Source organism: Eschrichtius robustus, chromosome 10, assembly GCF_028021215.1.
Source record: "Eschrichtius robustus isolate mEscRob2 chromosome 10, mEscRob2.pri, whole genome shotgun sequence".
Taxonomy (NCBI): Eukaryota; Metazoa; Chordata; class Mammalia; order Artiodactyla; family Eschrichtiidae; genus Eschrichtius; species Eschrichtius robustus.
In genome coordinates, this window is record NC_090833.1 from 48,922,466 (window position 1) to 48,950,110 (window position 27,645).

The 27,645-nt window shown below is 40.6% G+C and overlaps 1 protein-coding gene and 1 pseudogene across 18 annotated transcripts in view; one reads left to right on the plus strand and one right to left on the minus strand.

Annotated features, from left to right (window-relative positions):
* Nucleotides 1-27,645, plus strand: part of TRPM3 (transient receptor potential cation channel subfamily M member 3) — an 829,755-nt gene that overhangs the window by 629,495 nt on the left and 172,615 nt on the right. For 12 of the 18 annotated variants that reach the window (XM_068553750.1, XM_068553755.1, XM_068553753.1 and 9 more), the window contains exon 7: nt 24,275-24,449. In XM_068553750.1, coding sequence (XP_068409851.1) covers nt 24,275-24,449 — 175 coding nt within the window. Of the gene's footprint in view, nt 1-1,988; nt 2,064-24,274; nt 24,450-27,645 lie in introns of all 18 variants that reach the window. The other 6 variants (XM_068553745.1, XM_068553763.1, XM_068553747.1 and 3 more) reach the window with 1 other exon arrangement.
* Nucleotides 236-854, minus strand: LOC137770569 (transcription and mRNA export factor ENY2 pseudogene; annotated as a pseudogene).

Sequence of the window (27,645 nt, forward strand, 5' to 3'; positions counted from 1 at the left end):
CTGCACTTCATTGTGGTGCGCGGGCTTCTCATTGCAGTGGCCTCTCCCGCTGCGGAGCACGGGCTCTAGGCACGCAGGCTCAGCAGTTATGGCGCACGGGCCTTGTTGCTCCGCGGCATGCGGAATCTTCCCCGACCAGGGATTGAACACGTGTCCCCTGCGTTGGCAGGCGGATTCCCAACCACTGCGCCACCAGGGAAGTCTGGCAAGTTTTACTTTCAGAAATAAAACCACAAAACAACACAATCTAATTCAGTCTTAAAGGCTGGCATGCTGAGCAAGGAATGTTCTTATTCTTTATAGGAGCTCCTTCTTTACACTGTCAGGTACCAGGGCTCTGCCTTTTGGTGTGATTTCAGCCACCAAGTCATCAACAGTAATGTGTTCTAGTCCTTTTTCTTTAATTACCTCTTTACAGTGTGCCTTCAACTGATCCTTCCAGCCACATTCAGTTAATTTAGCTCTCAGCCACTCTTTGAGGCATTCTCTTTCTCCAGTTTCTATCAACTTTTGGTTAATTGCTGCTCTCATCTGCGCATCTTTGTTCATCTTGCTAACCACCATCACCGCGGGCAAGGGCCGTCCCTTCCCAGTGACGAAATGACCCTTGCGCTGACGACCGTTACCTACCACACTCTTCGGCTGCCCGGACCTAGACCCTCCTTGGCTTGTTATTTTGCAAACTATTGATAATCCAGAAGAACCAACCCTTATATTTTGTGCTTCAAGTGATATTGCTTTGTGTTTTCCCCAATGAGTACGTTCTTATGAAAAGGCAGCCCTGCCAAGTTATGGGCACTGAGGAATTACCAAGTCATGTTTTATGAAAAATGGGGTGAGACCCTACTATGCCTCTCACCAACCAGCTACCCCCTGCCCAACCAGCAACCAACAACTACCACCCCAAGCTGTGGCTGCGCTAGAAGTCTGGCTTGATCCTGGGACACTAGGGCTAGAAGACCTAACTCAAGGATCTGGGCCCCTCTGTAAATGCTGTTTTAGGGAAGGAGCAAAAACGGGCAGAGGCAGATTCTCCTGAGGCCTAGATTTGAAATGAGATCCTGCCTGAGTCATCTAGCCTAAAACTAGCTTGTTAGTAAGTTAACAATTCCAGAGACATTATTTACCATTAAATTTCTCTCCCAGTTTGGGATAGGATAGCCAGAATTGGTAGGAAACCTATTATAATGAAATGTCTTTGACGACTTTTTTTTGGAAGATAGATAGATAGAAAGGTAGGTAGGTAGGTAGATAGATAGAGGTATATGATAGAGATAATATATGACAGATAGATATAGATATATATGGTTCTATCTATCTATCTAATTGGTCGTTTTCTTGGCCCATGAGAGAAGAGAGGGAAATGCGGGGATCTGTTCAGTAAAGAACATGAGATATGTTGAGTGACACATTGGCATTGGTTTCAGTTCCCTTTTAAAAAGAAAAGTTAAGTACATTAGCCTCTGAAAAAGTACTTCTTTTAGGTCAGAAGTAGCTAATTACCTGAGAATAAGACATGTATCTCTAGAAATCAGAAAAAAAAATGTTTTTAAAGGGAGGGAGGGAGGGAGGAATCCAGTATTTATTCAGCCTTGGAAGACATAATTATTGTTATAATTAGTGTAACAAAAACAAACATTTCTTGAGGATTTACTAAGTGCCAAGCAAGCATTGTTACAAGCACTTAACATGGATTAACTCATTTAACCCTTTAACCACTACAACAGTTATCTAGGCTGAAACAGAATAATGAAGGCTATGTCCTCCAGCAAAGGGAATGTTGATTTTAAGGACCCGTTTATCTGAGGGAGCAATGAGACAAGGCATAGCTGGTACAGAGTGCTGTTTGATGCTTTGCATAGGTCTGAATATGCAATTGGGTTGCCATCACATGTGTAAATTTATAAATTGGGAGATTGGACTGCTTTAATAAAATGTGAATCCAACCATTGGGTTGTAGAAATTTCAAAGATTTTGTTTTTTGACAGGATGCCTGCCGTTTTTCTCTCTTGACTCCCGCTTGTTTTATTCATTTTGGGGTAGTTGCCAATTAGACCCAATTGGTAAGTATAATTAATGGACAACATGAATTTCCTCTTAAACCCCAACCAAGAAAATTAACCATAGAAATAATCATTTCCTTTACAAATTCCTAACACTATCCCTCCCTGTGACTGCTGTTTATCTCTTCTAAGACATCCAACCACACCAGAGATTAATTACTCCCTATTATTTATCATCTTAATAATACCACATAAGACAGAGAAGAGAGAAATGAGTGTTTATTGAGGTCCAAGTATATTCCAGGCACTGTGCTAGCATTTTCATATATACTGTCTCTTTCAATAGTCACAAAAACCCTTCAAAGTAGGAATTATTATCTTCCTTCTTTATAGTAGATGAAATGGCATCTCAGAGTAGTTAAGCCCTTGTTTTATATCCAGTTAGTGGTACGGACAGGTACAAACCTAGGCTGATATGATTCCAAAACCCTTGCTCTTTTCACCCCACATAGGAAGCATTATTTCATTCAAAAAGACACTCCCCTAAAATTTTGTTACCTTGGAGGGTTTGGGGGTCATTATTTCATTCAACAACTATTTGAACACAAACTCTGTGTCAGACACGGGATGAATATTGGTTCAGCTGGGAATAATCATCAGCAGAACTTTGGGTGGAGGACAGTGGTTAGTGGCAAGATGGTAGAGGAATTCACAGGAACAAGATGAGGAGGAAGTAGGACAGGGTGGTGGCATGGGCGGTAGGGGTGAAGGCAAACAGAGGAGCTCCTGATCGTGTGCCCATGGCTACAGTCTTTCTTCATGTGACTCGTGGACTTCCCTTTGTCATCCTATGCCTGAGAATATATGAAGGAGGCTGGGAAGGCAAAGGGACGTTCAATTGTCATCACTGGCATCTTTTTGACCATTGCACCATCATCCAATGCATTGGGATAACCATGACATGAAGTTTTCCATCATTGAGCTCATAATTGTTCCATGAGATAAATAACAACTCTGTAAGTTAAAGGTCATAGCAGAACTTCATCCAGGGAGCCCTGGAAGTAAGAAACAGTGAATTTATATTCTCAGAGACTGACAGGCCTGGATTCAAATCAAGTGACCTAAAAAGGATGTTAAACTTCCTCTGGGCAGGTTACATGTATATCAGGAACATCTCATTGTCTTCCTTGGGTGCCTAATCCAAGACATGTTCAGCCTAATCATTCAGACTTTTTACTACTGGTAGAATCAACCAATCAAGTAGAAGACCATCCAAAATACAAATACCAAATTCATGATCAGTTAACTTTGGACTGTGATAACTTGCCATTTTCCAGATGCTCTCAACTGAATGTGTTGTTTGAAGTTTTCTCTGCCTTTTAAAGAATTTTCCCTTCAAAGGATAGGTTGTGTGAAGAAGACAGTTACAGTTTAAACATCTGCCCTCTCTTCATTTTATAAAATGGCTTGACAGAAGTTGGCTGTGACACTGAACTGTTTGCCATGCTTGTTAATGAAAAGTCACCTTGTCAATCAAGAAAATAAAGGAGTCAAAAGAATAATACTGAAGGAGTAGAACAAATTTTAGTGAAACCTGTTTCTTGGTATTTGCCCGTCTTGTTTATCTGACTTATTTTCCAATTCAAGCTAGGAGCTCTCTCTTTTTTAGGAAGGAACCCCATTCCACACTGGAACTCTCTGTTCAGGGACTGGGACAGTTCCTGTAAACAAATGAGTCTGAAACAGGTAACTGTCCACCATTCTGATAAGACTCTTAGGTTCTTTTACATGTAGGGAAGAATGCTGAGATCTCCTTTCAGATTAGAAAGATTTGGGTTGCAAATGTTTGACTGGCATTTTGGTCTCAAAGTCAGCAACATTTACGGTTGCTGGTCAGAACTAATAGGTTCTTCTGATGGCAACTTTCTGGGTGGGACTCAGTCTCTTCCTCGTTTCACTAACTGGAAGACCTTCCATATCTTCTCATTTGTTGTTTTTCTAGCTTTCGTCTCCTTCCTAATGCCTGTGGACCTTATGTCCCACCCATTCCAAGCTACTTGCAGTTTCTCTTAAAGGACATACCCTGTTCGATGTGTTTTTGTCCCATTTTGACATTTGCTGAAATTCCAACCTCTCCCAACTCTACTTATTGGCAAAAACCTACACTCTTAAGTCTCAGCTTGAAAATCTTCTTTTCTCTGAAATACTGTCAGAAACCATACACACACACACACACACACACCGTGATCCTCTTAGGCTCAGTTATTCACCACATAACCCACGTTCCCACAGCACTCTGTATAAACCTGTGTTGTAGCATTGCCTCTTTGGTAGAGTGGTTGTCTGCCTGCACCTCCTCCCCATCACCTGTAGATTGTGAGCTCCATGTGAGCAGAGCCTGAGTCATACTCACTTTTGTCATCCTGCAAATCTAGCACAGTGCCTGGCACATGCAGGTAGGTAGGTGCTCAATAAATTTTTATTGTAAACATCAGTATATGGTTTTCTGGCCTTATTTTTAACTCTTGTTTCCAGCCTGACGTAAAAATGTAATAGAAGAGTTTAGAAACTAAAAGCTATATAGAAAGGACACATAATAAAACAATAATACATAGTGTCAGGGAGGATAAATAAATAGGAACGTGTACAGGTAAAGACCATCATGCATACTTCCAACTGTCATGGGCATAAAAACGTTTATTCTGGAAATTTGACTGCATTTCTGTTGACTTGTGCTTGTTGTCAAATCATTTCTATCTTGTGGATTTAGAGAGTCTAGGATATACATTTTTGTAGCAGCCAATGCCATCATGGCTTCATTATTTCCATTTACACAGAAAAAGAAATAAGTATTGATTTTTCTGCACTTATCTAAAGTGATAATTGCCCATGGCTGCTTTTCAGTCTAGATTAGGATCAACCATTCAGTAGAAATGCATAGCTAACTTTAGAAAGTTAGATAAACATAAAATAGATGGGAAAACTCGTGCTGACTGAGTACTTTTCTGCCATAATCAACAATTTTACAGTAGGATATATTTGGAGACGATAAGGTATCTCATTCTCTAGGGGTCTTTTAAAAAAGCAGGCTGAGATTTTAATTCACTGGAGATGGGTCAGGCCAGGGCAATTGTCATAGGACCCTTCAAAGCCCCTTCCCAGGATTTAAAATAATTTGCCTATCCTTTGAAAATACTGTTTGGATCATTTCAAGCCATTTAAAGTAGTGGATGTAAGGCTATATTTCATATAGGCTAGGAAAATGACTAGAAGTAGTGCTCCCAAGATGTCAGTAATAAAGTTGTCATAAGTTTTAACAGAATAAAAATCTTTTAACTTGAACCCTCAGCTTAAGATCATTAAGCCCTGAGAAATAGGAGAAAAATAGAGATGTTATGCCCTAATACTGGCCAAATAAGCATGCAGCTTTTTTTTTTTTTTTTTTTTTTTTTTTTTTTGGCATCCATCGCTGAAGCAGCAAGCACTCTTACCCTTACTGAACAGGCTGTCCCTGTTCTGCAAGGAGGCCAGATTTCACAAGCCTCACAGAGTCCCACATGCTGCAACCCGGCAGGCAAACACTCAAGTCCTAAATCCCAGGCAGAGGAATCAACAGTTCTTGTTGGCTAATGAGCCTTGACGTCTCTGGGTCCACATGGGGTTCTGTGGGCAATTCCTGGCGGAATGAGGCAGGGTGGAAAAACAGGTGCACCTTTGCTAAAACAGAGGGATGAGGATTGAAGAGTCAGCTTTCCTGGTCATCAGAAAGATCTGAGCTGAACCCTTCCTCATTAGCAGCATTTCGTCCACCCAAAGGGAGAACACAGGAAGTGCATATTGACTCTGGTTCACATCAGAATTTATTATGAAATCATGGTGGAGTTTGGGGAGAAGTGGAAAGTTCATTATACCCTGTATTTCCATTTTTCTATCCTGTTTTCTTGGTTTGAGTGGAGCAGGGTTTGTTTTGTTCCATTGATTTATTTATTTCCATTATTCAAGTAATAAGAACTGTTGAGTATGAATTATTGTTCATAAACTTAGGTATGTAGGAAATGTCACATAATAACAATTTTCCTTAATTCAAATAAATCCAATTCCAAGCCCCCTTTCCATCTAGTTTTGGTAAATTCAATCTTTATCTATTAGGTCTCTCCCACCCTCTCTCTCTCTCTCTCTCTCTTTCTCCCTTCCTCCCCCCTCCCTCCTTCCCTCTCCCCCCCCCTTTCATTCTTCTTCTCTCCCTCTTCCTCTCCTCTGTCCCCGTATTCCTCTCTCCTCTACCCTTCTCCTCTCCCCTTCTCTCCCCTCCCCTCCTCCCTCCTTCGCTCCCTCCCTCCCCCCTCTCTTCCTCTCTCTCTCTCTCTCTCTCTCGCCTCTCCCCCCACCTCTCTCCCTCTTTCCTCTCCTCTCTTCTCTCCCCACCCCACTGTCCTCTCTCTCTCCCTACCCGCCTCTCTCATGCTTATGGTGTACCTGGAAAACTGAATAAGAGCCTTTTAACCTCCCTCAGCCAAGGTGACCACTGATAAAAACAACTGCCCAAGCCTACTTGGTCCCTCCAGGGTGGAAGGCTCTGGTGCTGCCTGGCCGAGTAAAGCCAGCGGTATCTTTGCTGCAGCTGGCATCCGCGTGCCCAGGGCTCTGCAGCCCCGACTCAGCACCCCAAAGTGCACTTCACAGCAGCCCCCTCAGACCAGATGCCTGTGCTGATCCCACCCTTAAGGAGCTTACATTTGAGTGGAAGGAGACAGAGAACAAACAAGTAAAATACATAGTGTATTGCATAGTGATAAGTGCGGGGGAGAGAGAGAAAGCAAAGAAGGCAGAAAGGCAAGTGCAGGGAAGGGGCTGCAATTTTCAGTAGAGTAGGGGGAGGACTCCCTGAAAAGGGGACATCTGAGTAAAGACTTGGAGGAAATGAGGGAGCAAGTTGTGTGATGTTTTGGAGGAGACCATTTCCAGCAGAGGAAACAACATTAAAAAGGCGCTGAGGTGGGAATGTGGGCAGCATGTTTGAGGAGCATCAGGAGGCCTGTGTGACCAGGTGGGTGGAAGAGTAGGAGAGGAGTGGGGAGGAGGCCAAAGAGGAAACAAGGGCCAGGGCCAGCGAGGACTGTAAGACCTCTGACTTTCACGTTCACTCTTTGGGAGATGGGAGCTTGTGGAGTTTTGAGCAAAGGAATGAGTGGTCTTGTATGTTTCAATAGACTCGCAGTACCTGCTGAGTTGAGAGTCGTCCAAATTGGGAGCAGGAATGAAAACAGAGATGCCAGTCAAGAGAAAATGGCACTAATCCAGGCAAAACCTGATGGTGACTAGACTAGGAGTGGTAGCAGTTGAGGAGCTGAGAAGTAGTCAAATTTGAACTATGATATGAAGGTAGACCAGGCAAGTTTTTTTTTTTTTTAAATGAATTCCTTTATTTTTTATTTATTTTTTATTTATTTCTTTATTTATTTTTGGCTGTGTTGGGTCTTCGTTTCTGTGCGAGGGCTTTCTCTAGTTGCGGCAAGCGGGGGCCACTCTTCATCACGGTGCGCGGCCCTCTCACTGTCGCGGCCTCTCTTGTTGCGGAGCACAGGCTCCAGACGCGCAGGCTCAGTAGTTGTGGCTCACGGGCCTAGTTGCTCCGCGGCACGTGGGATCTTCCCAGACAGGGCTCAAACCCGTGTCCCCTGCATTGGCAGGCAGATTCTCAACCACTGCGCCACCAGGGAAGCCCAGGATTTACCATCAAATTGGATATGGGGTATGGTTCCAGGTTTTGGAGGCTGATCAGTAGAAGAATGGAGTTTCCATTTTCCAGTCTGGAGAAGACTGTGGGGATGGGGATGGCAGGGATGAGACAATATCAGGAACTTAGCTTTGGACATGTCAGATTTGAGAGGCCTCATAGCATGTGTGGAGACGTCGAGAGGGTCACGGTTATGTGAGACTGAAGTTCAGTGGAGATATTTGGCCTCAAATTATAAATATGGAAGTTGTCTGTGTGTCGACAGTATATGAAACCATGTGAGTGGATGAGATCACCAAGGTAGTGTGTGAGGAGAGGACAGGACAGGAGAGAACCAAGAACTGAGCTTCGAGACAGCCCTTCTATCAGAGGAGAGACCAGCAAAGGAGATAAAGAAGGAGCAGCTAGTGAAGTGAGAGGGAAACCAGAGGAGAATGCTCTCTGGAAGCCAAGCGAAGAACATATTTCCAAGAGGAAGGAATGGCCAACTGTGTCAAATGCTGTTGACAGGACAAGTAAGGAGAGACCCGGGAACTGACCATCAGGGATGTTGCGAGTCTTCTCTGCCTGTCCCAGGAGTTGGATAACTTCCTCCCCATCTCATCCGCTTCCACCTCTCCCCATCAAATACATTTGTCTTTCTCTTCCTCCTCTTCAGGGCATCAGCGAGCTTAGTTCTTTAGCAAAAACCATCATGAGAGCTTATCTTCAGGCCACCAACGTAAACCTCTTGTGAGAAAAGACAGCCCAGTGGGCCCTTTTGGAAATAAGGAGAAGAAAAAACGAATTTAAAACGAAATATGAATTAACTGATAACTCAATCAATGATCCTGATACACAGGATTGACTTTTATTGACTTTTAGGCAATGTACCAAGTAGAGAATAAATTAAATGTACGTAATTTCCAGCAGTGCAGTGAAACCCCTGTTGAATTAGGATGAAGTGGTGAGCCATTGGTTTTTAAACGGTTGTAGGGGTTGAATTGCAAGAAGAGTGCATATCTTCCAGTGCGGGCAATAGTCAACCAATCACGTGCAGCTAAAACAGGTGTCAGTGCTTGGCTGACACAGGTTTCCAGCTTGGTTGGTTTCTCATTGATCATAGGCATGCTTGGGCTCAACATACTAACAGATGTTGCAATATATGAATCATATTTCTCACATTAGTTAGACTCAGAGGTTGGCAAATTATGGCCTGTGGGCCAAATCCATTGCATTATTCATCTTTGTAAATAAAGCTCTATTGGAATACAGCCGTGTCCATGCTCCATCTTTCATGCACCGTCTCTGGCTGCTTTCGTGCTACAGTGGCAGAGTTGAGAACTTGCAGCAGAGACCATCTAGCCTGCAAAGCTGAAGATATTTACTATCTGGCCTTTTACAGAAAAAGTTTGCTGACTCCTAGTCAGACTTCAATAGACTGTTAGAAATATAACAGGGACATTTCAGTCCTACTCCATGGGCTTTCATCTTAATTTATTCCAGGGGGCACATCTTAGATTTCACTTCTTTTCACAGGTGAAAAGTCTCCACCCCCTACAGCTTTATGCTAGGGCACTGGTTCTCAGAGTGTGGTCCGTGGACCAGCAACAATAGCATCATCCGGGAACTTGTTAGAAATGCACATTCTCAAGTCCCATTCTAGACCTGCTGATCGGAAGCTCTGAGGGTGGGGCCCAGCAGCGTGTATTTTAGCTGATCCTCCAGGTGATTCTGGAGCATGCTAGGCTTGAGAGCCATCCTGCTAGATCCTAGAGCACACACTGGTAAGAAGAGCTGAGGACTGGAAATGGGCATTTCCACACAGCTCTTCTTGTGATAATTTTCAATGCACAAACTAGTTCTTTGCACATTAGAATCAGGATTTTAAGAGCAGTCCTTAGAGTGCCACGCTCTTCTATGTAACATTAGGGTAACCCATTTACTAGAATGATAGTAGTAGCACTGATTATTGATGTCAAATGACTCTTGGTGGCAGCAGTAGGAATAACTCAAGTGGCTGTTTCACACCAACTCGACAGAGTAGGGTAATGAGGTTAACCGCCCCCATGCCCCTGGGCCTTGACTGTCTCTGATTCCTCATCACGACACTCCAGTGTGCTTAAGCTATAGAATGTAATGGGACATTTATTTATAAGAGAGAAAAGTAGAAGGCATTTATATCCAGCTCCATCAAGGATATGCTAGAACATGAGAAAAACTTTAAATTGATCTTTTCCCCCTACAGGATTTATGCAGGTGCTGTTGTACTGTTGTTGCTATTTTCCTTTGCTTAATGATCTAATCCTTCCCTGGAGCTTCATCCCTCTGTGTGGCTAGAGGAAGAAATATCTCTGATAACAAACAGCTGTGATTTATTTAGATGGAGCTAGAAACTGGATCTCAAGAATCAGGGAGGGGCAACAAGCGAGTCTTAAGCCTTTTTAAGCCAGGAAGAGGTGAACAAAGGAACAGTGAACAAACTCAGGCCCCTTTCTAAATATCCAGAATTGGCATCTATTTTTAAACATCTGCTAGAAACGAGTTTGAGACCCTAGAGTGATCACATGTACAGGTTTGTCCAAAACTAAATAATTCTGGTTTATATTGATGTTTGTCATCCCAGAATAATTATTAATGATGACCCCTTCACTTGCAAGAATGTCCTGGTTTTTGTATGATAAATCACCTGGTCACCCTAGTGAGAGGCAAGCCAGTAGAGTGCAGAGTGCAGGCTCTGAATTTCCTAATAGGTCTCTGAAACCCTGTTCAGACATGAGATTTACTCTCAATGCCTCAATTTATTTAACTGTAAAATGGGGATGATAATACCTCTATCATAGGGTTGGTGAGCAGATTAAGTGAGCATATCCAGCTCGCCTGGCTGAGTGCCCAGCACCTGGTGGGTGCTTCGTAGCCACTACTTCCCCTACAGGAATAAGAAACTGCCTTCAGTCAGTTGGCCGAGTGGACTTCACTACATGAAGTCATTCACTGCAACCCAGAAATTCATAAGCTCCCTTGTTTGGGTTCCATTTTTAATAAGCTTTTTTAAAATCTGTGGCAATTGTTGTTTCCTTTTAAGGAGCTGTAAAGACATTAAGAAAAAATTGTCTTTCAGAAAAGGCCATATTTGTGTCTAAAAAATAAGATCACGTTCACAAACTTGAACCAGAGGTTCAAGTTTGTTAGATGCTGCTGCAACATGAATGCCAGAAACAGAAATGACTGCATTGTAATTCATGGTGTTGGAGCTTGAGGAAGTCCAGTAAATTATAACTCACTCTTGACAGGACAAGATTCAAGTTGAGAGTTGAACAGTGGAGTTATGCAGATGGAGATCAAAATATCACTTTTATTAATGATGAAGTAGTTGAAGATAATGACTTATTGTGAGGGCCAAATGGGTTTGCCTGCTTACCTCAGCCCTCAGACAGGCAACCAGAGGAGAAATTTAGGTCTACAGAAACAATTTTACTAATATCACTGACTGGCACTGGACCATAGAGAAAAACGAAAAAAGATGCTAAATCCTCCTCACTGAGAGACTTTTAGTAGACTAGTCCTATCCAATCAAGAAACATGGACGTTAGTCACCACCAACCAGGTTACTCAATTCTATATATAGAGACAAGAGAAGGACAAGGGGCTAGATGTGTCACATTAATGGAGCCCTCCACATGGAAACTTGACACCAGAGGAAAGAAGGTTTCCCATGACATTGTCACCATATTTCTCACTGAGGATTTAGTAACAGTGAAAATTTGATCAGATTGGACACATTATCTTTTGGAAAAGATGCCAGATAATCAAATAAAAATGTATCGCTTTTCCCAACTGCTGGTCAGAAATTGGATTAAATACCATTACTAGATTCCAAATAATCAGTACCCTTCCTTTGTCTCATACATGATAATGGCAGTCAGTTATTCTAATAACTTAAATAACCTTTGTGGTGAATGAAGGTCACTCCTGGCCTACAGCAAGTTAGCTGCTAAACCATATCCATCACCTCAGAGAGAACAGAATTAGGTTTCTACTTCAGTCATATAGTTCCCTATTTATTTCAACTGGAGGAAATAATAGCTTTCACGGACATCCTTCCAGCAAGGGGAAGAGTGTAAACCTTTGTTCGCGTCTTTCTCCCCAGTGGCCAGGACACGTTGTCACTGCAGCTGCGTCCAATTCTGAGAAATAATAAGGCTTCAATTTAAAAGTACAAGACAGCTGAACTGAAATTGGCTATTCAAGTTCCTAAGAATCTGGACTCTTGCAGACTTAATCCAGATGGACAAGGCAATGTGTGAGCACCCACCCAGGTCACTCAGCGTTTTCTTTTCTTGGTCTCTGACCACCACTAAGGCCAATAGTGAAGGCCTGTAAAAGGACACCAGGGACCACTTAAATGGCTGTCATCTCCACTTTCAGCAGTCCGCATCAGTAGTGTTGAGGTGTGATACTTAGTCCCCTTATAACAACCCATCTATTCATGTCGTTTCAGCTGTGCTAGTCCCAAGGTATAGACCCTAGGCATTGTACCTTCTAATTTTATTTCACAATCATTTATTTGAACTACCTTCTAAGTATGAGGCACTATGGAAACCAGAATTTTGTCTAAGAGGGGTGTGGGTGTTTCTATCCCAAAGAGTTTACCATGTAGTAGATGAAACTTTCATTAAAGCAAGGCAGAATTTAAAAACTGCCAAAGGATATGTAGAAAAATAAATAAATAATGGGACTACAAAGGAATGAATAATTAATACTGCCTGAGGGAGTTAGGAAGGGCCTCAGGAATTAGTAACATTTGAACTGGACTTTGCAGATTGAGTTAGGGTTTCTGAGGGGCTGCAATAAATAGCACCTCTTTTCCTCATCCAAGTTCTAAACACTTTGAGAAATAAAAGAAGTTGTTGATGGAACTCAGAATATCATTTTTAGTTGGGGGACAAGTTAGCAGACATGGCTTTTAGACTGTTGACCAAGTGGGATTATTGACTCCCCAGAATTAGGCAGAATTCCACAGTAAGCCTTCATTCCCCACCCCACCTCATACACCCACAGGGACGGGGCCCTGGAGGAGTTGGGAGATGTCAGGCTTCCGGCAGGCAGGAAGATGCCAAGAGAAAGAAGAGAGAGACTGAGTGGGCAAATCCAGTTATTCTTCTCCAATCTACCAAGGAGTAAAAGTATAGAAAACCCAAGGATCTGCTTAGGAAAAATTCCTCCTCATGAAACCAAGAGTAGGGAAAGATACTCCTCTCTGAAAATTAAGATGGCTAAACGGAAATTTAAGAATAGTCCTAGATGGAGGATAAGGAAGTTAGTCTGGATGAGACTAGAATCAGAATGAACAGAAAGTTCTGGAGAGAGAGATGAGGCTGTGAATAAAGGTTGGGTCCAGAATATGGGGAGCCTTGTCTGTCATGCAAAATTATTTGGGCTTTTATCTATAAGCAATGGGAACCCACTAAATATTGTTACAGAGAAGACTGTATTTACAGATGATGACTAGCAGTTATGTGATGATTGTTGTAGAGGCAGAGAAATCAGTTAGGAAGCAATCTCAGTAGTCCACAGGAAAACCAGTCAGCGCAGAAACCGGGCATTTGGCATCATTCCTGATTTCAGGAGAATTTAAATCAGATCTAAGTGCCCTGGATCTCAGGTCAGTTGATTAAGGGAAAATTGCTTATGTCATAAAACATTTGAAAATTTCTATTGAAATAATTACATTGTCATATAACCTATGAGCAATCAGGATATACTTGAGGTGATTCAGTATCCTGCCTTCCTTCTGTACCCCAGATTTTAGTGAACAACTACTACATGTAGAACACTCTATGATATGCTGGGGATACAAAGATAAACCTACCTACAGAGAAAAGAGATGTCCAAACATGTAATTTAATGAGAGAAAACTTCAAGAGATATGTAAGGTACTATGAGAATTTTTTCCTTGATATCATAGTAGTTGATTGACAAATTTATAAAGTATATTCATTGGTATGGGCTTTTAAGAAAAGTAAATGCTATAAGAACACAAAAGTGAGAATAGTTAATTCTGCCTGGTGGGGGTGAAAGGGAGGGGCCTAAGGAAGACTTGTCTTTGAGCCTGGGAACTGCAGGATGCATAGTAAGTTCTCCAGAAAGAGTAAGTCAGAAAGAACATGCCTTAAAGAGAGAATAGAACTTTTCACATTTGGTGCAGGGAGAAGTAATTGCAGTCTCCTTCAAATGACGCAGAGATTTTTTTAAAAACTTATTTTGGAAGGGCAAATTAATATACAATTTTGCCATTACCAGCAACATTTCCCTCTCTCTCACCATTTACCTCTCCTACCCAGCCGTGCCCTGCACTGTGGGCTAGGTCTTTCCAAATCATAATTCCCCTGGCTGCTCTGCTGCTTACTAATTCTGCCAAGAAGCCAAAGGATCTTGTACGAGCTGTGGACCTAGATCCTGGCACGTTTATAGGGGAGTGTGGGCAAGGAATTATAAAGTAAAATGAGTTAGAATCACTTTGATTACCTTACATTTGAGAAGGCAAGCATGCCTTTTGATGTGGGTTTTGAACAGAGCAGAAACTAAGAAGACTGTAGCTTTGTTTGGGCGAGTTTTCTTGTAGACTTAGATCAGTTACATTAAAACATTCAGCCTGCAAACAGTGGCCCCAAAGAAAAAAACTCTGGCTCTTTCCTTTTATGAGAGTAATACTTGCCTTACAGCCCATGCAATTGGCCGTTCCCTTTCTTTTGAAACGATTCACGTGGAATGTCGCTTGGATGTCCTGGAAACATACGGACATTAATAGCAGAACATTTTAATCAGAGCTGTCTGGCCATGAGGGAGTAACTGTTTTCCATTGATTAATTCAAAAGCTAAGTTTGTTTACTAGCATGTAATATACTTGGAGTCAACTTATGAGTTTTGTTATTTGGCATTTACATCTTTGTCCAACCCACAGAATTCAAAAGACTTAAGCTGATTGAAGCACTGACGAGAGGCCCCTTGGTAGAAGACATCTGGGGAGTGACAAAAAGATCACCTACCCCGAAGCAGAAAGTTTTAGTGTTTTGGATAGGAGATAAAGGAATTTGCCTTCCTAAGCATATTACTGGTCTGCATGAGAGAATATTCAAACTTTGGAAAAGTGTGTTTCAAATTATTTATTTGTCGGAGCATACTTTTGGTTTAAATCCATAAAATGCATTTGTCGTCATGAATCATTTATACAGTTAAAATAGAAACCTTTTACAAACCTAATAAATATATATAAGAATCTTTATATTTGTTTAACCATATAGTTCTCAGTAAGTGCCAGACTCTGTTCTAAGTGCTTGACAAATAACTCATTACTCAAAACAGTGCTATGAATTGTGTGCCAACTCTGTGTGTTAGAAACTGTGTAGAATTCTAAAATGTATTGTTGGTTTATCAATTCATATCAAGATGTATTTATGCCTTTCTAGGATGTGCATAGTTCCAGCTACAATGTTAGTAGTACAATGTCTAGACATGCTGTCAAAGTTTACAGTAGCATGGAGGTAAAATAGACTAGAGTGACCCATGCTGAGTTAGAAAATGGGGGTCAACAAAAAGCAGCAGACAAATGAAGGTAGAGGCAGTCATGGAACTGGGAATCAGAGTCAGAGATCAGAACAGGACAGGTTCAGCCCAGTTCCAGCCAGGCAGCCCATGATCTAAAGAAAAGAGTCATCATCTGAGTGAGACAGGTCCAGGCTTCCAGAGTATAGGGCAGAGATGGTCGTGGTGTTGCATGAAGAAGTGCTTCCGGAAAAGTCCACTGAAATCAAGGCAAAACCCCAGTCTTGGGGCCCACATTGCCAGGGAGGGAGCAAGCAAATGTCCCAGCCTGGCTGGCTTATAGAAGAGGGTGCCACTCTCCAGGAGCTAAGGGTATTCAGAGAGGACAGATTGTTCTCTCTGCTCTTGGGCTTAGAGCTCTCTGAAGACCATCTAAATCCCTTCCGCTGTCTGAGTGAAGTTCCTTGATCGACCACATGAGTGAGTCCTCTTCTCTTTGAGAGAAGCAGAGCAGCTCACCATGACTGGTAACCAGATTTCCCACATGAGCATCAGTTAAGCTTCAAAATGAAGGCCTGCCTGACACTGTGTAGATGGTAGCCTTACACCCAGTTTGGAACTGAATATTGCCTCTTAAAGCCCTACCTCAGGGCTCCCCTGGTGGCGCAGTGGTAAAGAATCCGCCTGCCAATGCAGGGGACGTGGGTTCAACCCCTGGTCCGGGAAGATCCCACATGCCGCGGAGCAACTAAGCCCATGCGCCACAACTACTGAGCCTGCGCTCTAGAGCCCATGAGCCGACTACTGAGCCCTCGTGCCACAACTACTGAAGCCCGTGCGCCTAGAGCCCGTGCTCCGCAACAAGAGAAGCCACCGCAATGAGAAGCCCGCGCACCACAACAAAGAGTAGCTCCCGCTCACCTCAACTAGAGAAAGCCCATGCGCAGCAACAAAGACCCAGTGCAGCCAAAAATAAAACAAAACAAATAAATTAAAAAAAAAAAAAAAGCCCTACCTCAAAAAAAAAAAAAAAAATCTCTGCTATCCTCAATTTTTCTCTTACAAAGAGCCCTCAACTACTCTCTCCCTGTGAGGGTCCTCAGGCTGAGAAAAGAGCATCTGAGGACTTTCCATGTTGTTAAGGACAGGCGAAGACTTCCTTAGGGTCAGCAGAGGTGAGGCTGAGGAGGGGAATGTTTGGTGGCAATAAAGAGAAACTCACTCAAAATACATAAAGGAGTATTTTTGATAAAGAGACAGAAATGTGTTTAGAGGAAGGTTTGCAAACTATGGCCCACCCTGTTTTCATATGGCTCATGGGCTAAGAATGTTTTTTTTCATTTTTAAATGTTTGAAAATAAAAGAATAGTTTTGTGACATATGAAAACTACAGCAAATTCAAATTTCAGCATCCATCTGAAAATTCCATTTTTCTCGTTAGTAGACCTGTAGTACAAAAAAAAAGTATTCAATTGTGTTTTGCAATTCGTCCATAAACATTCTGTATAATTTGTTTTCTCTCTTGTTATATAAGTACGTGCATGATGTCCTCTATTTTGCCCATTGTCCTACAAAGCCTAAAATATTTACTATATAGCCCCTTACAGAAAAAAATTTTCTACCTTTGATCTATAGGGGACTCTGTACAAACTATAGCCAAGTGACTGTATCTTGAACTGAAAAGTCATTAATAATCCAGGCAATAAATCCCTCTCTCTCTCTCCCTCTCTCTCCCTCCCTCTCTCTCTCCCACTCTCACGCTCTCTCTCTCTCTCTCTCACCCCCAAACACACACACTCTTTCCCTCCCTCTCAGGCCACGTGATCTCTCCTCTGTGATGCCCTCTGTTCCCTTCTTCTCTTCCTGCACACAGACTTCTTTGCTTGTTTATTCACCCTGACATGGTCACATCAGAGCCACTAACATTAATAGAGGCTTTACTCCCCAAATACTCATGCCCTCCCAGTCCCTCCCAGTTACTCACCTCAGGTTCAAGGTCTCCATTCAAATTGCAGAAAGGCAAATCTGGCCCACTGCAGGTCTGGAATCTACCACCATTCCGATCAGCTTTGAAAGATGCCAAGTAAGGCTGCCCTTCTGTGCTGCGGACAGCTCAGTTCTCTGATAGGCGAGTGTGGATAGAGAGGACATGATGGGAGTTGCCAGTACACATGCCACAGTGACCTCTTTGGTTGGCTTTCAAGATTTTACATTCAATCCACTCATCCACTCTCCCAGTTCTGGCCTTTGGCCTTCAGTCACTACATGGGAAAGCAAAGCAAGAAGGCAGTGTCCAAAATTATAGTCTTCTGGTGGGGGCTAGTACTAAATTCCTAAGAAAATACCTGCAGCATTGATAATGCGAAAAATAGATTGGTTCAACAACAGAAAAAAATGCATTGGAAACAAACAGAAAAAAAGGGGATTGGCCATATTAATTCAGTAGATTTAACATTCTTAGTCCCCAGGGTAAGAAATGCTATGCACCATCTGTTTTCGGTCTTTTATCATTGTCTCAGAGAGGTGTTTCCATGAATTCAAACTCTATATCTTCAACGTCTTGACAACCTCATATCTTCAGCCAGATTTACTGAGATTTTAACTGCCAAGATAAAATATACATGTATGTTTATTCTGGATTATTGGCACTAGCTTTAAATATGGAAAGATTGTGTATGGATGGGGTCTGTTAAGTTAAATATCGACAAGGGAGTTGCCATAGGGATTGGTGATGATAGGAAAAGACATTTAAGCAATTCTCATTATCTTTACCCCTGCCTAGTACTCCAATGGGTTGGAAATTTATGCCTCAGGGAAAGACCCCAGCCCTCTTTCAAGGAATTTCTTCCCCACTAGAGAACCAAAAGTGTCTAAAAGTGAAGCATCTTGTTGCATGTGGTTTCCTTTTGACTGCTTAATAATTTGTGCAGTATTTTATATTTCCAAATGCTTTTCTAAGCATCCATTTAGGTGCAGAATTATAGTGGCAAAAAAAATGTAGTAAGGATATACATAATTGGTTTGAACTGGTATTGGCATTTACCAATTGAATACATCATCAGGATTTGCTAAAATGAATGGGTTTATTACCCATTTCCAAGTAGGATCAGGCACATTCCAGTAATAGTTCTGTTGTCTTGAATAGATAATGTATTCTATCTCTAAAACATGAAGGCAATATCTAAAACATCTGCTTCCATTGAAGACTGAAGAGACAGTCTAGTTAAAATGAGATGCATTTTTTTTTTCTTATGTCATTCCTAGATATTTTCTTGGGCTCACTCTGTTCCTTAGTAGCTCACAGATTTCCAATCACGTTTCTTTTTGCCAAAAAAAAGCATATTAAAATATTATCTTTCTATACAGTAATATTCTACAGTTGTACCTGAATATTCATGTTCTGGGAATCTTCCTAATTATAAGAAGCGCCTTAAACTAAATAAACAAGAATAGTATCGAGTGTTGTCAGTTAAACACAGCTGATTACCAGCTTTATTTAATTTTCATAAATCCATCCCACAATTTGCAGATCATAGAAGAGATGCATTAAGGGGAGCAAGAACCTAATTCTAAAACTATTTGTGAAAAGCCGTGGCATTATGCAAACTTCAGCCACTATTTCTCAAGTAGAGAGTAAACTGGTGCCCATTAAAATGAGGCAAATAGCTTGACTGCTTCTTCTCCCAGCATTACAGTAATTGTTAATGCCCCCCAGGTCTGTATAAAGTTCTGTTTGTAAAATACAAGATCTTAAGGGGTTAGTGAGTTTTTATGGCCCCATTCTAGTCCAAATACAGGAGATGGTGACCAGTATATCTATTGGTCGAGTCAACCATTGAATCAAAGACCAGACTATTCAAATGAGAAATGGGATAAAGGGGACATGTTCAGTGCTTTTTAATAATATACACATTTTAATAATATAAATTTAAAATTTTGCAACATAAAATATATTGACAAATTCTCACTATATGCACACTTTCAAAGCATATGCATTCTCCAAACAAACTTCTAAATCATCAAGAATCACATAATCCCAGAACTGGCAAAGCCAGTGTGTTAACTGTGTTCATGTTATTGCTAAACAGCTTTAGCTGGTAAACAGAAATGCCTACCCATCACTGACAGACTCATTTTCAAAGTGATTAAGATCTTCAAGAAGTCATCGCTCATGTAAAGTTTGAAGCCTCCTTTCTAAATGACCTGTACTGTAATAATCACGTGATCTGTGGCTTTGATCATTAAGACTTAGCTAAATATCAATCTTCTATGCTCCATCTCCATGTAAATATAAACCGTTTTCCAACAGCAAAAAAAATTATTCCTTAGGCCCACTGGCGTTTTAGATCATATATAATGATGTTGACAGTAAACCAAAGGATTAATTTGGTTTGATCAAAATTCTATTTATCCAAGCATTTCACTACAATACACCAAATATTTTTACAGGTGGCTGAACTGATCGTAGATTATAGTCTCACGTCGGCAGAAAGAGAGAAAAAAAGGGTCTTTCAGAATTTTAAGACATTCTTCTCTCCCTGCCACCTCCCTTCTTTACACCACCCAACCCAATCTTTGTTTACACCAATTTTGACAATATTTGAATTATTGGAAGCCCAGGCTTAACTGCGTAGTGGTCATAACAAAATGGGACAAACGTCTAAGAGGTTATCTTCTGCAAAGGACCATTAACTGGGGTTCAATTTATAATTTGAAAGCCCTAGGTCAACCTGGAATCCTCTAGAATGTAATTGCTAAGTCTATTACTCAAGCTCACGTTTTTGTAGGCTATAATGCTTCCAGTTCCAAAATTACAAAAACTAAAGAGTGTGGCAAACATCTTGCCTCTTCCTGATTAAGCAACTCTGCATTGCTCTAAAATTAAATTCTAATGGAAATCTCTAAGAAGTTTTTGGTTATAGTAGAAAATGAAAAATTATTGCAATCAACTAAGGAATTAGCCTACTTTCCCCAAAACCAAAAGAACAAGTATTGACCAAAAAGATCTCTGAGGGGCCTAGATAAAATGAGAACTTTTTTGGTGATAATAGATAATAGAAGTCATATTTTTTTAAAACTATAAATCTAAACTACTTTTTGTGAACGGTCAGTAGTTTCAGCTGAGCAAGGCTTACATCTGTGAGACTCTTCAAAGGAATTTATGTTAATTTTTTTGTGGGCATAAAGAAAATGGTAGTGGTCCTTATGAATCCAGCTGGATCTGTAGTGAATTCCCAAAATGTTTTCTTTATTTCACTAATAAAGAATATACCATTCTTGTTTTTTAAAATGCTTTTTCTTTACTAATGATGTCATATGCTACAGATTTGTAAATTTGTGGTTTTCTCTAGAGATTTCTTTTAATATCCTACATCCAAAATGTAATTTAGAAAAGAAAATGTGAACAGAAGAAATAAAGAAAAACAAGGAAGAGAGAAAGGCATGAAGGATGGGAGGAGAGATAACCTATAGACAGTGCTTCACCTTGGAAACTTCGGCCAGTCACTATAACTGGGTAGTAATAATGTGATATAGTTTCCCTGGACATAGAGTTTTGTTTGAAAACCCATTCTAGAACCTGTCTCAGAGGCCTCAGTGAGCTTCATAAAAGAACACAAACTGATGCTCTTTGCATATATAGTGGTCCCTCAGTATCCTTGGGGGATTGGCTCCAGCCCTACCCCCACAGATACCAAAATTGCGGATGCTCAAGTCCCTTCTATAAAATGGTGCAGTATTTGCATTGTAGCCTACGCACATCCTCCTGTACACTTTAAATCTTCTCTAGATTACTTATAATACTTAATACAACATAAATGCTATGTAAATAGTTGCCAGCGCCCGGCAAATTCAAGTTTTGCTTTTTGGATCTTTCTGGAATTTTTTTCAAATATTTTCGATTTGCAGCTGGTTGAATTTGTGCATGTGGAACCCACAGATACAGAGGACCAACTGTATATCAGTGTTCTTAATTTAGGGTGGGGCTTTGTAAGGGTCCATTAGCAAGATTTTTATGAATAGGCTTCAGGGATCCATGAACTTTTGAAATGCATAGAAACATTTTTGTGACTGTCCTTATGAGCATTTATTTTTCTGGGAAAAGGATCATTAGCTTTCATCAGATTCACAAAAGTTTTCAAAGATTCTTGTCTCCAAAACATAGGCTAAGAACCATTGCTTTAGGTCATTACTAATTATTTGATATCATTTTCTTTTCTCAGAAAAAAGGTAATATGTGTGACGGGTGTGTGTGTGTGTGTGTGTGTGTGTGTGTTGACAAAAAGGCTTAATGTTACCGTATATCCATATATTGGCAAGTTTAATTTACACAAAGCATATTTTTAGGAACAGCCTGATTCTCTACCACCTATAACTAAGAAAATCAAAAATGCTTTTGTTTTAGGCTATAAGGGTTTTTCATTGTCTGTGGAACAAATTTCCATGTATTATCACTAAAGGAAATGGGAGAGAATTTGGAGGAATAGATATATTGGATATATTCAGTTTATGAAAAAATAGATGATATTTTGATACTTTACTCCATCCAATTTTTAGCCCTGGAATATATATCTGAATTAATGTAGTTCTTTTCATCATTTCAGTTAATTATAGCTTCATTCCAAATATAGGAAATCTGACCATCTAAATGCTTCTGTATTTCTAGAGGTTATAACAATTTGATTTATTGACAAATATAACTGACAGCTTATTGCTCTCAAATCTTCCTATGAAAATTGATCCTTTGCACCTGTGTTTCCTCTCAAAGAGAGGAGAGTTTTCCAGCCATCTTGCCTATTGACTGGTAGACTCTGGGTCACTGGAACATTCTAGAAGGTCCATTCTATGACTTCTTCCTCCATGAGTGGATCACAGTTGGTCTGTGAGTAGGAGTAAAGATCCACTGATAGAATCAGTGCTCAAGAATCAGAATTTGGCCAAGGCCTCTCTTAGAAGATCCTAGAAATAGTCTAAATGATATCATTTGGTATAAAACAGTAGGTATAGCGTATTGTCCCTTGACATGAAACAATATGAGAGCATGTGCTAAAGAAAAGCAAAGGGAAAAACCAAATAGCATAGTATTTTGGAAATACCTTATAAAATCACTTTAAACATTTAAGTTTATGTTTAAACTTTAAACATAAAATACTTTATAAAATAACATTTAATGTAACTTGGAAAAGAGTCTCTTTTCCAAGGCACATTAGAACATAAATCCATATAGGGGTGGGTATTTTTTATGTCAGAAAATTCTCCTCCAAAAGAAGTGTGCTGTATTAACATTTCAAGTTAGCCCTTAATCTTTAACGTGCCTTTCAACAGGAACTTACTTAATCCTCATAAGCAATAGCAGTGGGAAAGTGTCTCCTTCATAGACACCCCAACAGAGCTTTAAAGTGGCCTTTTGTCTGAGTCATTAGAGCTTCTGGGTCAAAGGAGAACAGCATGACCTTTTACTTCCCTCTCCTTGGATTTGAAGGAGTAATTCTCAAAAACTCCCCATCCACAGAAAACTCTGATGGGACTACAGGTCATCTCTCTCTCCCAGTTCCTTCTGGGGAACAAAAAAAAATCTTGGCTTCTTGCCTTAATCAACAATTGTTATTTTCTTACATTTTTTAAATGTAAATTTAAAACAGCACTCTTTTTTTGTGTAACTGGCATTTTGGACCTTTCTTTCCAGATGAAAATCAAACCATGAAAAACACTGACTTAGAAGAGATAAGGCCCTAGGAGACTGATGTACTTATACTTTAGAAGTAAAACAGGTCACACAAGTCTAATAAAATCTCTTACTAATGGAGCAAGAAATCAAACACCAACCTATTATTTCTCATAGGGAAGCAGTTTCTTGATAAAAGATAAAACCATAACAGAAGGAGGAAGAGGAAGGAAGAACTGAGGTGATTAAGGGCTTTTTTCAGTTCATATTTCTGGAAGTGGTACAGAATCTTGACTCTATTTTTTAAGATAACTGCTTTGTGTACCCTACAAAACCCTTTCATTTTTATGGCACTGCCCAATTTCCTAACTATTCTGAGAAGATAGAGTGAGAAAATACAATGTGGTACCAAATTGAGCAAAAAAACTTATTCAATGAACGATGATACTTGAGATGTCACTTGAAAACTAATTTAATTTCTTTCTCATCATGTCTCTCATGGACATTTGTTTTTAATACTTCTCTTTACTATGTTAGGTTGAACATACATAAGTGTTGATGTTAGGGCAGTTTTTACTTGAAAACAGCAATGTCTGTGGCTCAGCATAAATAGCTGAAATCCCTTAATTCAACTGAATTCAGAAAACGTTTGCCCATCATGTGCCTGGCACCTTCCTCAGTAGTGAAGGACACAGTAATGGCAGAGGACAGATGCCATATCTCCTGAGTAATTTAGTATAACTATTCTAGTGTTAAGAATCCATAATCAAGCTTATCACCTATGGTCAGAAATGATAGACCCCTAATTTTGCCACTAGTTGATTCAACAAGTTAAAATATGCCCCCAGCTGATTTTGGTAGTCTTTAATAAAAAGAACCATTTAGGCATTTTCTTAGCACTGTGATGACTTCAGGGAGGTGGCATTTTTTTAACTCCCCATTTTTCATATAGGAAACTGACCGTTGGATCCATATGAGACTTGCTTAAGATCGCATTTAGCTTCCAGTCTTTTGGCTGCTGGCCCAGCACTTCCTCTACTAACCAATTCCTTTCCCACCCTCCTCACTCTACGCCTCCCCTTTGAGGTATAGTCATCAGCGCTTTAAAACCCCAAAACCCTGGGAGTTGCGGGGAGAGGGCAGAGTCGAGTGGACTCTCTAGCGGGAAAATTCTGCTAAAGGGTTTTCTGTAAATTTTCGCTCCGTATGTTAGCCCTTCATATGTTGTTACCTCCCCCATGCTCAGTAATTTTAGTTTGTGCTTTTTGTTTCTCTTTTTGTTTCTTTGGTTTGCTGGCTTTGTGTTCTTTTCTCTTTTTTTCCTTTTCTTTTCCTTTTTTAATGCAGGAATCGGTCAAGGCGTTCCAGTGGTGGCACTCATTGTGGAAGGAGGACCCAATGTGATCTCAATTGTCTTGGAATACCTTCGAGATACCCCTCCCGTGCCAGTTGTTGTCTGTGATGGGAGTGGACGGGCATCCGACATCCTGGCATTTGGGCATAAATATTCAGAAGAAGGCGGGTAGGTAATTTTCCAGGCCCCAGAGTTGACCTGTGAGTGCTAAGCTTGTGTTCCAAGCTTGGAAGAGAGGGTGTGAGTTGATTAATCATTTGGCGTGGGAGGGAGGTGGGGAAGAGCAGGGAAACATATCTACATGTCCTATGAAGTGGGAAATTCCATGAAAGCTCTACTAGTCCACACTGATGCTAAAGAGAACTAGGGGAATGGAGGGGTCATAGGATGTGGTCTCCTTTCTGTTCTCTTCATTCTCCCCTCTTGTCCTCCTCCCACTGAGGAGAAGCAGGAATTGGGTTTTAACACGTGAAGCACAGCTAACCTGGACTATACAGTACAGGTTAGTAACTCGAGAGAAGCTAGGATGTGCAGCTTCCAGGCTTGACCTCCAAACACCACCTTCCCCAAGCTGCCATGTGTGTACAAATGCTAAATGTTTACAAAAGCATTTGGTGGCCTGTCCCATCAGATCCCTCTAGACTGGCTTGGAAAGTAGATTCTCTGCAATGGTAACCACTCTGTCCTGTGTAACCTGCTCTTGACCCCCTCACGCACTTTCCTTGGCCTAGCAACCCCCGGATGCTGCTCTCAACAGTCCAAAGTACCCAACCCCATGGAGGACTTCCTTTCATGGCCCTCCCCCCCAAATCTGAGATCCCCCTCAGTGAATCCTGAAGTGCAGGCACTCCTGCAGAAGATTAGATCAAAGTCATTCATCTGAAGGTGTGAATGACTTTAAGGAAGAAAACTCAAGGGAGCAGTTGAAGTTTTAAATAAGGAACTCTAATCAGTTCTCCTAACACATGAAAGTAGTGGGAGAAAGAAACCCCGAAGGAGTTGGGGGTCTTTTATTCATTCCTTTCATAAATATACAGTAATTGTCTACTGGGTGCCAAGCACTAAGATATGAAAAAGAATAACAAGCTATTCCTACCCCAAAGAGTTCATAGCAAGTCTTGTAAGTAGACAAGCATATCATTATACTAATAGTAATGACAGGTGAGCTTGCCTACTCAGGCCACTCCCTCCTCTACCTCTCTCTCACCCAGCCTGACTTAAAATAGACTCGGCATGGCAGCTCAATACCCTCTCTCTCCCCAGTCTTCCTCTTGTCTTTGCCAGCAGCCCAGCACTCTGGGTGAGCCATTAAATCCGCACACTTCCCTGGTTAGTACATGAACTTAGACATGCGAAAGGAAGACGGCTGGAGACATAAGACTCTCAGCTTAACATTGCAAACATTGACAGTGGCTTTAGGCCCTGTTAAAGCTTTTGATACTAAAAGAAAAAAAGCTAATTTTTGTACGCACCAAGTTGGAGTTTGCTTACTGGCAAATTCAATGAAGTTACTGTTATCTTCTTCTTTAATAGTGAATATCAGTCACATTTGCCTATGTGTCCGCATGTCTGTTACCAAAAAGAGTTCGAGATCCTCAGCTATGCTTTGCTTTTAGCCATAGTTCTCATTGATTTAAATATAGCAATTGGTTCTTTATTCAGAAATAGGTTAGAGAATGTACACAGCTTTTAGCTTTGGTGCTTTTTTTCGTTTTAGTGCTTGCAATTATTTTGCTGTATCCCTAAAAAGTAGATACAAGTTTGCACTCAGAATGCACATTTCGTTTTGAGAAACCTCAGCATTTCAGGTTTCCAGGTCTATATACAGTGAAAGTCTGGACCTAGTGCTTGTTTTTTGTCATTCTCTCGGGTTGGGTACCTTGAAAAATATTAAAATCTCTGTTAAGTTGCTTTTCCTGATTCTGTTTTAATATAGGAGAAATGTTATACATTTTAGAGCTGGGTAAGACTCTATATATTATTTAACCTAGGGGACAGATACACAGAGAAATTAAGTGCTTTCCCAAGGCCACACAGCCCATGATCCCAGGCCATTTCTGGTGTATTATAAAAATTCACTGAAATGTGTTTTGTGGTATGTGCCCTAGTGTTTCTCATATAGTACTTGAGTGATACTATCTTTTAAATATATAGGTGTACTTAAGCTGCCTTCAGTTTCCTCTTTCTGTTATAATTGAATTTTTTTGTTATTCTGTGTAATCAAAGAAAGATAAAATCAATGTATTTCTGGTTGTAAACCAACATCCAAGCTGATCACCTCTACATCATGTAGATTCTTTTCTTTCTCACACCCAGACCATCATACCTCAACTCCAAAATTAAGAGTCAAAAATACCATGCCCTTTCATGCGTGTAACTAGTGTGAAGATAAAGAGTTAAGATATAATTTTTTTAAAATTAATTAATTAATTTATTTTTGGCTGTGTTGGGTCTTCGTTTCTGTGCGAGGGCTTTCTCTAGTTGCGACAAGCGGGGGCCACTCTTCATCGCGGTGCGCAGGCCTCTCACTATCGCGGCCTCTCTTGTTGCGGAGCACAGGCTCCAGACGCGCAGGCTCAGTAGTCGTGGCTCACGGGCCTAGTCGCTCCGCGGCATGTGGGATCTTCCCAGACCAGGGCTCGAACCCGTGTCCCCTGCATTGGCAGGCAGACTCTCAACCACTGCGCCACCAGGGAAGCCCAAGATATAATTTTATATCTTTGGAATTATTAAAATTAAAATTTCAATAATTTTCAGAAACATTTAGAAATGGTTATTAAGAATATAGAAGACTAAAAAGAGCATTATATTTGCCAGTCTAAATATATATATATATATTTTTTTAAGTTATGATAAAAATACGCTCTGCTTCAGGAAACCGGTTATAAATTTAACATGATAAAATGCATTCAGAATGTTTCTGTGTGCCATCTGAATAACTGCCAGAATTAATCATGTTTATTTACCTTGGTAAGAAATTGTCCAGCCACACATGTGCAGCCAATTTTAAAAATCATTAGTGTGCTTTATTATATGCTCCTGAAAAAAATGGCCCACCTGGACTTCATTCATCAAGAAGGATTTCTTCTTTGATTTTCAACAAAGTCCAACAGAGTTGAGACATGTTTCACTGCAAATAGATATAAACGCATAACTATGTGTTCATATAAACAAATCTATGTAAATAAATGTGTGTGATCGTACATATACTGTTGAACATAGGAAACATACATACCCTGTTTATTAAACATGAATCAGGATTTGAAATCACTTATTTTTATTTTTCAGTTACTTTGGTAATTTAAATATGATTTTTTAAATTTTAAGTTCATTTATAGGTTGTTAAATAGTATAGGCCCAAGCA